This window comes from Chelonoidis abingdonii, chromosome 11, assembly GCF_003597395.2.
Source record: "Chelonoidis abingdonii isolate Lonesome George chromosome 11, CheloAbing_2.0, whole genome shotgun sequence".
Lineage (NCBI taxonomy): Eukaryota > Metazoa > Chordata > Testudines > Testudinidae > Chelonoidis > Chelonoidis abingdonii.
The window spans coordinates 36,982,256-36,994,495 of record NC_133779.1 but is presented as its reverse complement, the minus strand read 5'-3'; the positions used below and the strand labels follow the sequence as shown (position 1 = coordinate 36,994,495).

The 12,240-nt window shown below is 46.8% G+C and overlaps 1 protein-coding gene across 1 annotated transcript in view; it reads left to right on the top strand.

Moving 5' to 3' along the window:
- Positions 1 to 5,610, top strand: part of LOC116824119 (activated RNA polymerase II transcriptional coactivator p15-like) — an 8,112-nt gene extending 2,502 nt beyond the window's left edge. Inside the window, exons 2-5 of the mRNA XM_032779231.2 lie at positions 1,157 to 1,226; positions 2,049 to 2,165; positions 2,482 to 2,590; positions 4,913 to 5,610. Coding sequence (XP_032635122.1) covers positions 1,158 to 1,226; positions 2,049 to 2,165; positions 2,482 to 2,590; positions 4,913 to 4,992 — 375 coding nt within the window. The 5' untranslated portion in view covers position 1,157 and the 3' untranslated portion in view covers positions 4,993 to 5,610. The remainder of the gene's footprint in view (positions 1 to 1,156; positions 1,227 to 2,048; positions 2,166 to 2,481; positions 2,591 to 4,912) is intronic.
- The last annotated feature ends 6,630 nt before the right edge of the window (positions 5,611 to 12,240 follow it).

Here is a 12,240-nt window from a genome sequence, read left to right as displayed (position 1 = left end):
TCCCTCCTGTCTTGCACCCCCCTTCAACAGGCCCCATCTCCCTATCTCCTCCAGACCCCCCAACAATCCCCCTCCCCTGGCCCTCCTGCTTCTGACCCCCCATCAACAGCCCCAGGCATGGCTGTAGGAAGGGGCTATGTGCTCTGCTCCTCATACAGGGACCCCCTCCCAGTGCTGGCATGGTCCCTTCTGGGGACCCTGGCCTTTTCGGATCCCAGCCTTGTCCTTCCGTGCTGCTCTCGCTCCCTTTGGGAGGACGGGCAAGGCTTGCTGAAGGGCAGCAGAGTTTTCAATCCCCACCTTCTCCTCCTGCTGCCCCTCTCCTTTCTGGGGGCTCTCCCATGTTCGTCCCATCCTCCTCCTACGCTGGAACGACCGTCTCGTCACTGCTGCTCACAGCTTTGGAGATGGTGTCCACCCCCCTCAAAGAGCAGCTTTGGGGACCTGCTTTAATCCCCTCTCTCCCCATGAAACCACCCTGCTCATCCTCCTCCTTATTGGATCTGATTTGGGCATGGGGATCTCAGACTGCCAGTTCCCCTTGGCTTGGCCACAGCATGTGGAGTTTTCCAACCCTCCTCCCTCGTTTTCCTTCCTTTTTCCACTTCCTTCTGTCTAGTTCTGTAATGGGTGTCCATTAGCATAGAGCCACCAAAGTTTCTTTCACCCCAGCTAGCCTAGTTCAATCTTCCTTGTGGTAAGGAGCCTGGGCAGAAATCCCTTGAACTGTTCCTTGGCCGCTGTGATGACTACGGAGTTCTTACTCTGCGTCTCAGAGGTGGTGACTGTTGCGCTGATGGGCATCTTAGAAAGATTTGAGAGATGCTGAAATGTTGGGGAGCTCTAAGGAGTGTTGTCATTTCTTATCCCTCTTTTCCTTGCCCAACTTCCATGTTATGTGGCTTTAGAACAGGACATCTGATTTAATGGTCGTTCCGAGACAACTGCTGAAGACTGAATTGCCCATTGAGATGACTGGAACTGGAGCAGGGATCCCATTGTTATGTCTCTGTCATTTACTCCACATGAAGTTAAGCCTAGTGACTCTGCCATCAGCGGGAGGCACAAGCTATGGAGGGGGTTATTTTGCTATAAATGTTCAGCATGGGGTTGAAGGTGAAGGGTTCAGCCTGCCTCTTTGGTGTTTGTCTTCCAGAATGCCCAAGTCCAAGGAGCTTGTGGAAACAACCACTTCAGACAGTGGATCTGATGCTGAGAATGAAAAGGTATCGGTTTGCAGTAGTGGGGGAATGAGACTGATTTTGCTCCCGCGCATCAGGTATTCCCCACCTAGACATACGTCCCTCCAGTGGGGAAACAAGTAGCAGTGTTCCAGGTATTTCAGTTAATCCTCTGAGGTCATGCAAACAGTAACCTGAATTCCAGTGAGTGAGCTCTGGGGTGAAAGTCGGCAACTAAGTGTCCTTCCCATGTCATGCCGCTGTGCAGGTTAGGGTGCTCCTTGGCACTGAGGCCAACCCTATGCTTACAAGTGCCAGGGGATCAATCTTTTGCATCTATGCAGAGCAGAAGAGGCTTTGGGGGTTTTCTAATGTTACTCGAAAAGTCACAGCAGGTGAAGGGAAGAGTAATTTCCCTCCTTGCTTTCCAGACCTGAATGGCTTTCAGCCTTCTAAAGGCTGGATCATAATGCAGCAAGTGAAGATCACACAAACAACTTTATTTCTAGCACTTCCTAACTTTTCAGGGCTTGACTTTACAGCCTGAACGTTCCTTTAGTGTAGTTTTTAAGGTAATTATTCATAGGTTGGGCCCGCTCTACTGGCTGCAGTCTAGTCTGGAGAGGTTGCAGACAGGTTTAGCTCAAGTACTGCTGGTTGCTAGTGTAGTTAACAGTAGAGTGCCATGTTAGTATTGCAGTTAGTATGTCCGTCTGAAGGGGCTGTGAGTGACTTGCCGTCAGATCTTATTTCATGAAATGTGTGCAAGTCCCATCATCTGGACTATCTAGAAGCCGCATGGGCTTGAGAACTAGACCAATCACAAGGGGCGGAGGGAGCTGTCTAATTGCAACCTCTTCTTTACAGAAAAGGAAAAAAGAGATGCCGTCCAAGCCAGAGAAAAGACCAAAAACTGAGGCCAAAACTTCCAAGGTGGCAACAAAAAGTCAAGGGCAAGACAGTGAAGAGGAGGGCATGTTCCAGGTATGGGTGGAAGGGGAGCGGATCAGGTGTTACAAACAAATCTACCTCTGTCACCTCCTTCAGATCCCCCTGCCACATACACACACAGATTTCTATTCGTTAATTTCCTAGCCAAATCAGAATTCTTTCCTGGTTTCTTGCATTGGTGTGGCCTTTCTCTCGCCAGTTAAATACAATCTGTGCTGACCCAATGGAGTTTTAAGTAAAGAGATGAAGTAATATGGACGGTAGCTAAATATCTGTATGGGACGCTGGTTGCAGCATTCCTCAACTCAAATCCAGCCCTTTCTGTAACCGTGGTTTAATATCTTTGCAGATTGGGAAGATGCGCTATGTCCGAGTGTCCTGCTTTAAGGGGAAAGTTCTTGTGGATATCCGAGAATTCTACATAGATAAGGAAGGGGACACTAAACCTGGGAGAAAAGGTAACCAGACATCTCCACTAGGTGGCAGTAATGCATCATAGTCATCTCATTTCCAACACAATTAAAATCATGAATGAGTCTAGGGCAGTTTTTTGTATCCAGGAGTTGGAAACTTTACATTATTCTTAAATGACTGACTTCAGCATCTTCTGAAAGTCTCCAATATTCCCACTGCCTTCTGATGCTGGGAAGTGAGCAGCACGGCCCCATGATGGGCTATTAATGAAAGAGCAACCAGCCCAGTGACCTTAGTCTGTGAAGCTTGGCTCCCTGCCTGTTTCTGAAGAGGGACTTCAACTGAGGAAGGACATGGACAGTCGGTAGACTGAATATCAGATAAAAGGCAGGAGATGGAACATGATCGAAGATGGGGTTATTCTGATAGCCAGCATAAGGCTCCACTGCAGGAATGTAGTACCTTAATTTGACCAAACTTCACCCTTCCTGCTCCCTTTTTCTCCCCTCCAACCATTTCTCTTATAAACAGCACCTCTTCGGGGGGACAATTGAGTGTGTAAAATAAGACAGGCCAAAGGAAAGTTGAAAATTGTAACCCACACACCACTGTCCAGCATCCGGCTGTTGATAGACAAAACGAAATCTATATTGAAGCCGTATACACTCTTAGAACTCTGGGGGCCTCTTAGAACTCTGGGGTTGTACTGTGTACCGTGCATTCACCCTAATCTTTTAACCATGGAACTGCAGGCAGCAGGGACTGCACGATCCCAAAATATGATATTTCATCTCAATGTGAGCGGAAACTGGAATTTCATAATCCCTCCAGGCTATCCCTCCATACTAAAGCAAGGATGATGGCAGCGTGCCACGTAAGGTGCATACCTGAGGCTCCTAGCAAGTTGCCCAGTGCAACCCGCAGTGGAATAGAGTTTGGGGGACCCTTTCTTAAAGAGTCATGCGGTCCTTGGAATAACATGATCTGATGGGGTAATTTTTATATGCCACAAAGGAAAGAGGAAAACAGCACAGAAAGTAATTTAAAGGCTGTTATGGAACAGGGGCATCATTCACTCTAGAACTTCTCTCCCACTGCTGAGTTAATGTTCATTCATGGCCCTTTTCATTACAACTTTCCGTCTGACAGTGATTTGCTTAGTTGACTCACTTGACTCTAAGTTCCCAGGCCACGTCTGTAAGTCATTCCCCTCTTCTGCCCTATGTGTTGGGGTATTCAGCAGAGATTCAGTTACACGAAATTTCCCAGGAATCATTCAGTTCTCATTATTGATTTTGTGTCTGTGCAGATGAATTTCTTTCAGCTTGATTTGCCCCTCGCACACTAAGCATGGCTTTCCCTCCAGAAATTAATTTCCTTCAAAGAAGTTACCACTGTACATTACTCACTTAAAGCAAACAGCTTATTCTATAATGAAAAGCAGGAACAGATTCCTGAAACCTTTCTGTGCCAGTCTAGGGGGAGTGGGAGACAGAAGGGGGATTAAACTCTTTTGACACGTAGGAAACTTGCCCGGAATACAAGACAGAAGATCTGTTCGTCTGCTACTCAGAACTTGGGTCTGTAGAGGAATGTTCATATGAATGCTGTCTTTTCGGTTTTGATGTAGTGTCTCTAGCCACCGATGTTTGTCTAAGACTTAATAAAATGTGTGACTAAGTGTCAGGACATGTTACTTTTGGTTTTGCTCAGGAAACAAGTGGACAGCATCCAGGTGGAACCAACCTGGCCATGTCCATGACCATGTTTCTTTTCCGTGGAAAAGGCAAATTACATCAAGCTGGCTTTCTCTCTGTGGGTGGTTATTTAGCTCCTGCCTAAGAAGCTAAAAAGAAGCCAATTCCGCCACGTTTAAGCCACCACAGTGACCGTTGTTAGTGGTAGATTTTGTAATTGAATTTACAGTTGCTGGGATGGGAGTTTGCATTCCCCATTTGGCCAACACGAAGGCTGGGACTCTAATTGCTGGACAGGGACTGGGAGTAAGGGCTCCTAGGGTTTGTTTACAGCTTTGCTATGACCTTGGGCCATTTAGCAGTTTCCTCCTCTTCTTTTCCCCATCTGTAAAATGTGGGAAACCATCTCACGGGAGCATTAAAGCTTTCCGTTTTTCTGTAGTACTAGGGGAGTACCACAGAAGCACACATTTCATAGTTGCTACAGTGTTAACATGGAGCTGCTTTACTTAAAAGGCTGCCTCAGTTTCTGTTCTGGGATCTGATTCAGATCATAAATTTCCCTTTTATAACTGCCTTTATGGAGCCACCTTGGCTGTGGACCTTGCTGATTCTGCTCTACTTGGATCTGCAGACATGTCTGTAATCCTTCTCCTTTGCTGTTTCTAGGGATTGCCCTATCTGCCGAACAGTGGATCCACTTGAAGGAGATCATTCCAGATATTGATGCTGCAATCAAGAAATTCTAAGATGTTGTTTATTTAAAATCCTGTATTTTTCCTGTTTTTTTTGTTTGTTTGTTTTTGTTTTAATTGCTGTTCTGCATTGGATCCCATCCACGAGAAAGGTTCATTTGTTTAGATCGTGATAATGCTCAAGGGGCTAGCGGTTGCTCTAAGGTTTTAAAATATAATGTGGAACAAATGCATGAACCTAGATTCAGTTTTGCTAAAAGAGCCTTTAGCGTCTTCAGCCCCTGCCTGTCCCTAATGCTTTGCATAGTGAGTGATCCCATCAGTGATCTGCTGCATGTAAGAGTCTGACTTCTAACTGGCATTTCCTGAACTAAATGGCTATTGACTATCACGCAGAGCTGTCTAGCTGCTCCACATCTGTTGTGATCTTCCACTTGGCCGAATATTTAGTAAGCAGTTTAGTCCAGCTACCTCCTTCCCATCCTTCCACCTCATCTAAGCTCTGGAAACGCTGCATACAGCATTCTGGCTATTTCCATTAGCTTTTGTGTTTGGAACAATTCCTGTCTCTTCCCCCCAATCCCCTTGAAGACGGGGATTGTAGCACTTCAGCAGGGAAAATAGCATGTAGTGGAGGAATATGCCCAATAAACTTGTTTGCATTACAAAAAAAAAAAGTGTAGTCTTCCCTGTTGCTGGTAACTTAATTCTCTGTTTTGTCCTCTTAGCTGTGTAGTGGTGTCAGATTTCCTTCTACAGGGAAAATAAGTGGTTGAGCAGTGGCCTTGCCTTGGCGTTTAATTTGTTTTTTTTGGCGTTTTTTTTTTTAAAAGAGCCCCTAACTTTTGTTATATAGAATTGATGAGATACCTCTCTTGGCAGAATATAATAAATAGCGCAGGCCACGGAAGGCCCTCAACTAGATCATCTATTCTGTCAGAGGGGCAGTAATTACTTCATAAGCGTACGAATGACTAAAGAGGGAAATTAAAAGCTGAAGAAGGGAGAACCTTCCTTCCTCTGGTGGAGGAAAATCACCGTAAAACTTCCTGGGCCCCACACTGAACGGGTAGCATGAGTATTCCTGTTATTTAAGGTTAAACAAACTTGAATACTGTTAATCAACGGGGGGACAAGCAAAGCCTCTCCGCATCTAGTGCTCACGTTCTATTTCAGGTACTTATCTAGCCCTTGTTGCCATAGTATCTGAGCACCTCCCACTCTTGAATATATTTATCCTTACAACCCCCCGGTGAAATACTAACTGTATTTTACAGATGGGGAACAAGGGTCAGATCCTCAAATGGACTGAGGCACCTAACTTCCATTGAGTTCAATGGGAGACATGGTTCTAGGTCAGTGGTCCCCAACCTTTTTCGATGGGCCAGAGAGGACCGTGGCGGCGGCCGAGCATCTGCCGAAATTCCGCCGCCAAGTGGCAACATCAATAGGCGTCGCCGCCCACAGGTAGCGTCATCCAGAGCCATCGCCGCTGAAATACTGCCGAAAATCGGCAGCATTTCGGCAACAACGCCTGTGGATGACACAGCTTGTCAGCGGCATTTCAGCGGATGCTCGTCCGCTGGCCAGTACGCCATGGCCCCCGCGGGCACTGTGTTGGGGACCCCTGTTCTAGATACTGACCTGGGTCAAAGTGACTGCCCCAGGACCCACCGGAAGTCTCTGGTAGAGCAGGGAATTGAACCTGGCTCTCCAAAATCCTAAACTAGCCTATTGGAGCATCCTTCCTCTGGCCAGATATTAGCCCCGCTTAACATTTTTCTGTTCTAGCAATCAAGAGCAGGCCCCTGGGTACTAGACTCAATTTACAGCATATTCAACAGCCAGCATGTTTTGCGCTGCAATCTGACTTCTGCAGCCATTGCTAATACTGCACATGGTGCCATAAACCACTCTTCAGTCAGAAGCCAGAGGCAAAAGAAAAGACTGAGGAGGAGGAGAAGCGGGAAAGGAAATGATGGGAAGGGAACAGAGAATGCTCAGAGTAGAGCAGGGAAATGAGTGTCTAGGGGAAAAAAATGACTGACGGTGGGAGTGAGTCTGGGTAATCTGGAGAGTAGTCAGGGCAGGTGAACTGAATGTGGAGGTGAATAGGACAGTGCGGGGGAAGGCGGTGCAGCACTTGCAGAAGTTTCGTTGTATGGCACCCGTCGTGTGCTAGGTACTTGACAAAATGGTGTCCTCTCTGCCTCAAGGAGCTTACAGTCTAAATGGGCAGCGTCCTGATGCTTCGCTGTGTCCCTTAAAAGGTGCAGCACGAGAGTCAGAGTCCAGGCTGGGGTAGGGGAAAGATGACTTCAAGCCATTTTTCTACTTCCCTAACACTGGCCTGTTCAGATGGCTGATGTAGCGCTCAGCAAAAGTTAGAGTGACCCTGGGGCATCCTGCCCCAGCATGATCCTGTGTTTGGGGCAGTGCAGAAAGAGGCTAATTGGAGGTGGTGGGTGACTGTCTTTCAAACAAGGACGTGTGGGAGGCAAGAATTTGGGAGACGCTTTGAATATATGAATGCAGGCATCAGTGTTGTCTGTGGGTTGGGGCAAGTGAACCAAGACACAAGTGTCACACAGCAAAGTTAGGAACAGAACCCAGCTCGCTTGCTGCTTCAGAATGTGTCTTGACCAAAAGACCATCCTTCCACCCTATAATTTCTGTAGGGATTTTATTGTGGTCAGAGAGAGGAAATAAGGAAAATCGGGTAAGTAGGGCTTAAAATTTAACTCATTAAAATGGCCCCAAACAAAATTTTGTTAGCAAAAGAAATGCGGAAGAGCGCCTAAATTCGCAGTTCTGAAAGCATGCAAATTTCATCTTTTTTGGAGGGGGTGTGATGGATTTGAGGTTGTTTTGGTATTTGTTGGCTGGCTTTTTCCTCAATCCAAAACTGAAAGGAGCACTAAAAAAGTGGTGAATTACTGAAGTCAAGGAACAGCCCAGTACTTTTAGTTTATAATATAACAAGTTTTGGGTTGTTTTTTTTTTAAATCCTCAAGGAACAGCTGCTTCTGATCAGAAAGATGCCTGAGAGTTGCTGATGGATGTTTGTTTCCAATCCACCCACTGTAAAAATACAATTTATGCTTATAAACTCACAGAATTTAAAACGGTCTTGGTTTTGGTTTGTTGCATAGATAAAAAAAATATTTAAAAGCCCATTTAAAATTGGTCAGGATAAATAACAGAGACCTGAAATAGGTTAACAGTAGACCTTTGAAAAAAGAACGAGGAGTACTTGTGGCATCTTAGAGACTAACAAATTTATTTGGGCATAAGCTTTCATGGGCCATGAAAGCTTATGCCCAAATAAATTTGTTAGTCTCGAAGGTGCCACAAGGACTCCTCGTTCTTTTTGCCGATACAGACTAACACGGCTCCCACTCTGAAACCAGTAGACCTTTGGTAAATAAGCTAAGATGTAAGCGTATTCGTATTTCCTGTTCTCTCCTCCACAGAGATGTTTTCTAAGCTATCAGCTTGGCAGTTCCTGATCAATTTCCCTGCAGTAGCTGTGCTCCGGAATAGATACGGTTGTTTTGCATGAACAAGCTGGTAGTTTACTGAGATGCAACAACCCCGCTTGGATGTCTTCTGCCAGGAGTTCGTACTTTCTTCCTACCTCCTCTTTCCTTGGGAACTGGTGGGTAAGGGAAAATAGCCAAACAGGCCATCTTGAAAGATCTGGGGGGTGTTTGTAGGATTTTTTAATGTAAAGTGCATCTTACAAATCTAGAACCTGATCTCCAAAGCCTCAGTGACTTTAATGGCACAGGATAGGGCCTCTGGACCCCTTGGCTTAAACTCACCTGTAAATCACAGTAACTGGATGCTTTCCTACCCTCACATTGCTGGCACATGCTGAAAAGAAATTGAGATCAAATTTGGGTTTCGATCATCTGCAAATGTCCCTCTATTAGCCGTGAAACTTCTTTCACCATGTGCGGTTTCCTTTCCTTTAATAACTTTTTAAAGGGCTGCCTTTCCTTTGGGGATCTGCTCTTTCCTCCTTAGGGCACCATCAGCCACACGTGTGTGTTATCTTCCTTTTCTGTGCCTCTCTGCAACCTTGCTACTCTGGTATGAGAGACTTGCCCCCTGCAACTCCCGGCACCTACACAAGTCTTCTGAATCTCCTTGTCTTGGTGATTTTCCAATCTCATTTGAAAATCAACCATATCTTGTCTCTTTTGCATATGCCTACTAATTTCCTGTCTCCCTCTAATACTCATAGTAATTCCACAACTATTATCCTTCATTATTTATTCCTTAATCCTGTTGCTTTGGTATATAATTCTTTACCTTATTCTGTGAACTGTTTCAGGGCACTAATTGACAGCTGCTATCTTTTATTATTTACCAGCAATATTCTCATTCCTGTCTTACTCTGCGGTCAGGGATGATTGTAATCTTTCCATTTTGGGGCAGAGTGACCCCAAAAGACACTGGATACAGTCTTCCTATGGATACCACTGCTTGGATTAGTGGCAAGGCTTGTGATGGCAGATCTCTGGTGGCCTATGCAACAAAGGACTGAAGAGAAGTGGATGATGTGGGGGCGGGGGGTGTTGCTTTTCATTTTTACTCTGATGTTTTGGATGATGTTGGCTTCTGAAGTCAAAGTGCCTCTCTGGAGACTGCCCTGATTGCTGCTCTGTAACTGAGAGATGGCCCATGGATGCTGGGCAGGTTCAGTCTGGTAGTACTGCCTGGCTCCATTTGATAATATATAAGCTGCAAACACCACGGTTGCTCTGCGAGGTTCTCACACCTGGCAACCCAGGGGATAGGAGATTCAGGGTGCAGGGGGCAGCCAGGGCCAAAAGGAAAATGTTCAGACCTGCAGCATATGTCTGTGCTGGGAGTTAGGGGAACAGTAGATGATGGTTTCCTGTTAAGCATGCGGAGAGGGCAATGTGCAGTGCGCACCGGCCAATGCTGAGCTAACAAGGGGTGACCCTGGTTCCCTGACCAAGGTCTCAGCCCACGCTGTGTCTTACTGGGGACTGAACCTCATTAGCATTTCACCCTCTACCTGATGCAGGTTTGGCAGCACTGAATCAGCCCTGAGGCTAGGCCACGACGGGCTGGGGCCTGTGCCTGTTGCTTTCTGGGTTAAATCCGACTTGAAAGTGTTGGCAGTGTTTCATTCTGCCTGCACTTGGGGAGGGTATCTCAGGCTGAGTGGGCAGGTGTGCGTGTGTGTGTGTGTGTGTACATACACGGGATGCGGGGGGGGGGGAGGGCTGCATTTCCTAGTGCGAAGATGTCGCATTTGCTACATGTTGGGTAATGTGCTCTCCTCCTCCCCTCTTCAAATCGCTGCTTCGGTTTATCTGCAGGATTCAGGTGAGCGTCCTGGAAGGTGACAAAAAGCTTCTAAAACAGAGCCACAAAGCAGGGTTTTTTGGTGCCAGCCTCACGTTCCTTCTGCAAAGCCTTTTGGACTGATATTTTCAGCCTGCTGAAGTCAACGGGAGCTCAGCACCTCTGCAAATCATTCCATTTGTGTGTAAAACAATCAAGCTCCCTCCTTCCTTCCCAACCCTATGGTAAATAAGCCATTTATCTTCAGCAATGCTATGGAAGAATGCCAGGCTGGAACGCATGGGCATGGAGATATGAGCCACGCTGTGCCGCAGAAGCAATGCACATGGGTGCTGTCCTGTGATAATGGGGCTGTATCCACAGGTACTGGGGAGGCACACTGGGCTATGTCCCCGGGGGACTGAGGATGTGTGCTGGGCAGCATTTTAGGGCTAGCAGATACATTTGCCCAGCTGAAGGTAGATCCACATCCCTTAGGTAGTCTGCAATGTGAATCTGATAACACAATTATATATATATTAAAAAATCTCTGTTCACGGTGGTGAGGGGAACTCATCTTGCTGTGTGAAACTGCATCTAAGCATGGTTAGCACTACCAGCTTCGACCGATCAGGTGCAATCTGGACAAGGCCTGGCAGGGGCAGACCAATTTTGTAAAGAGAATAGAATATCCCCAGGGAAACTGTCTCCCAGATTGCACAGAGCACGGTGGCTTCCAACCCCCTTCTGCCTCAACATAACACATTGAAGCTGCTCTGTGTCACAGGGCATGATTCCACTGTATTACCACTTGCTTCCTTCTGTGGACAGGGACTTGGTAAATAAACCCTGTAGCCTGAATTGCCTCTCCACCTACAGACAATGGCGCTACAGTAGCGGTGGGGAGAGGTGAGGCTGTAAACAATGCGATTTCAGATAGGGATTCAGTAGGAAGATATGTCTCTCATCTGTCCTTACCTCACACCGCCTATGCAAATTGTGATTGGACCTTTATTCTGCAGAAGATGCTGGCGCCTGCTGTGCTACCAACAGCTGGAGCATAGACACTACGGTTCTAGGAACCTTAGAAATGCCACTCACAGCAGCCCCTCTCACAATTTAAGAACCGCGGGCTTGATTTTTCATTGGTGCTGAGCATCCCCGACTCCCAGCTGGCTCTGTCTGGGGCTTGGTACCTCTGAAAATTAAGCTCTCTGTTTCCAACATACACTTGCTTTCCAATGACCAAAAAAAAAAAAAATTCTTTAGGTTTCCTACTTGTCCAGGGGGAGGCAGCTGAATCTGTTTTGTGCCAGATTGCCTGCTTTTTCTGTGTCCCTCTTACCCAAGCTGCAGGTGTCTAGGTTACGTAAGGTGGTCCTCTTTTTTCCATTTGCATGGGTCTGGTTGTGGGGCTTCAGTCCAGGCTAAATTGTGTTGCGTTGTAAATTGTTCTCCAGTATTTTGCAGAGTTGTGGGCTGGGCCCATCCCTGAAATACATGGTTCCTCTTTCCCGTCTGAATAGGCCTGGATGGTTTCAATGCAGTCTTCATGGCGCTGTTCTAGATTTTGTCTCTCTGGCCAGGCTGAGATGATTCCTACAGCGTTTCCCTTCCAGGCTGAAAGGTTTCTGGGCTCCTTTTCACATCCACTGTGCTCCTCCTCAGCATAGTACTAGATTATATCAGCCCGCCTTTGCTGTCCCCGGCCTATCTGATTTCCCAGTGTGCATCCAGACTCCATCCTCTTCCTGGACAGCGTCTTCCTCCTCCAGTCTGAAAAATTGTAGACTGGCTCTGCAGCTGTCCAGCCTGTTCTGGATTGTGTCCTTCCTCCAGTCAGCATAGGGTTGGGGCCCCTTGGTTCTGCCCAAGGTGAGTGGGTTTTCCTAGCCCTCTTTCCCGGCGCTAGCCATCCGTCTTTCTCCAGAACGGCACGGAATGGGCTGTGGGTTATGGATCTCTGTGCCTTGCTGCTGT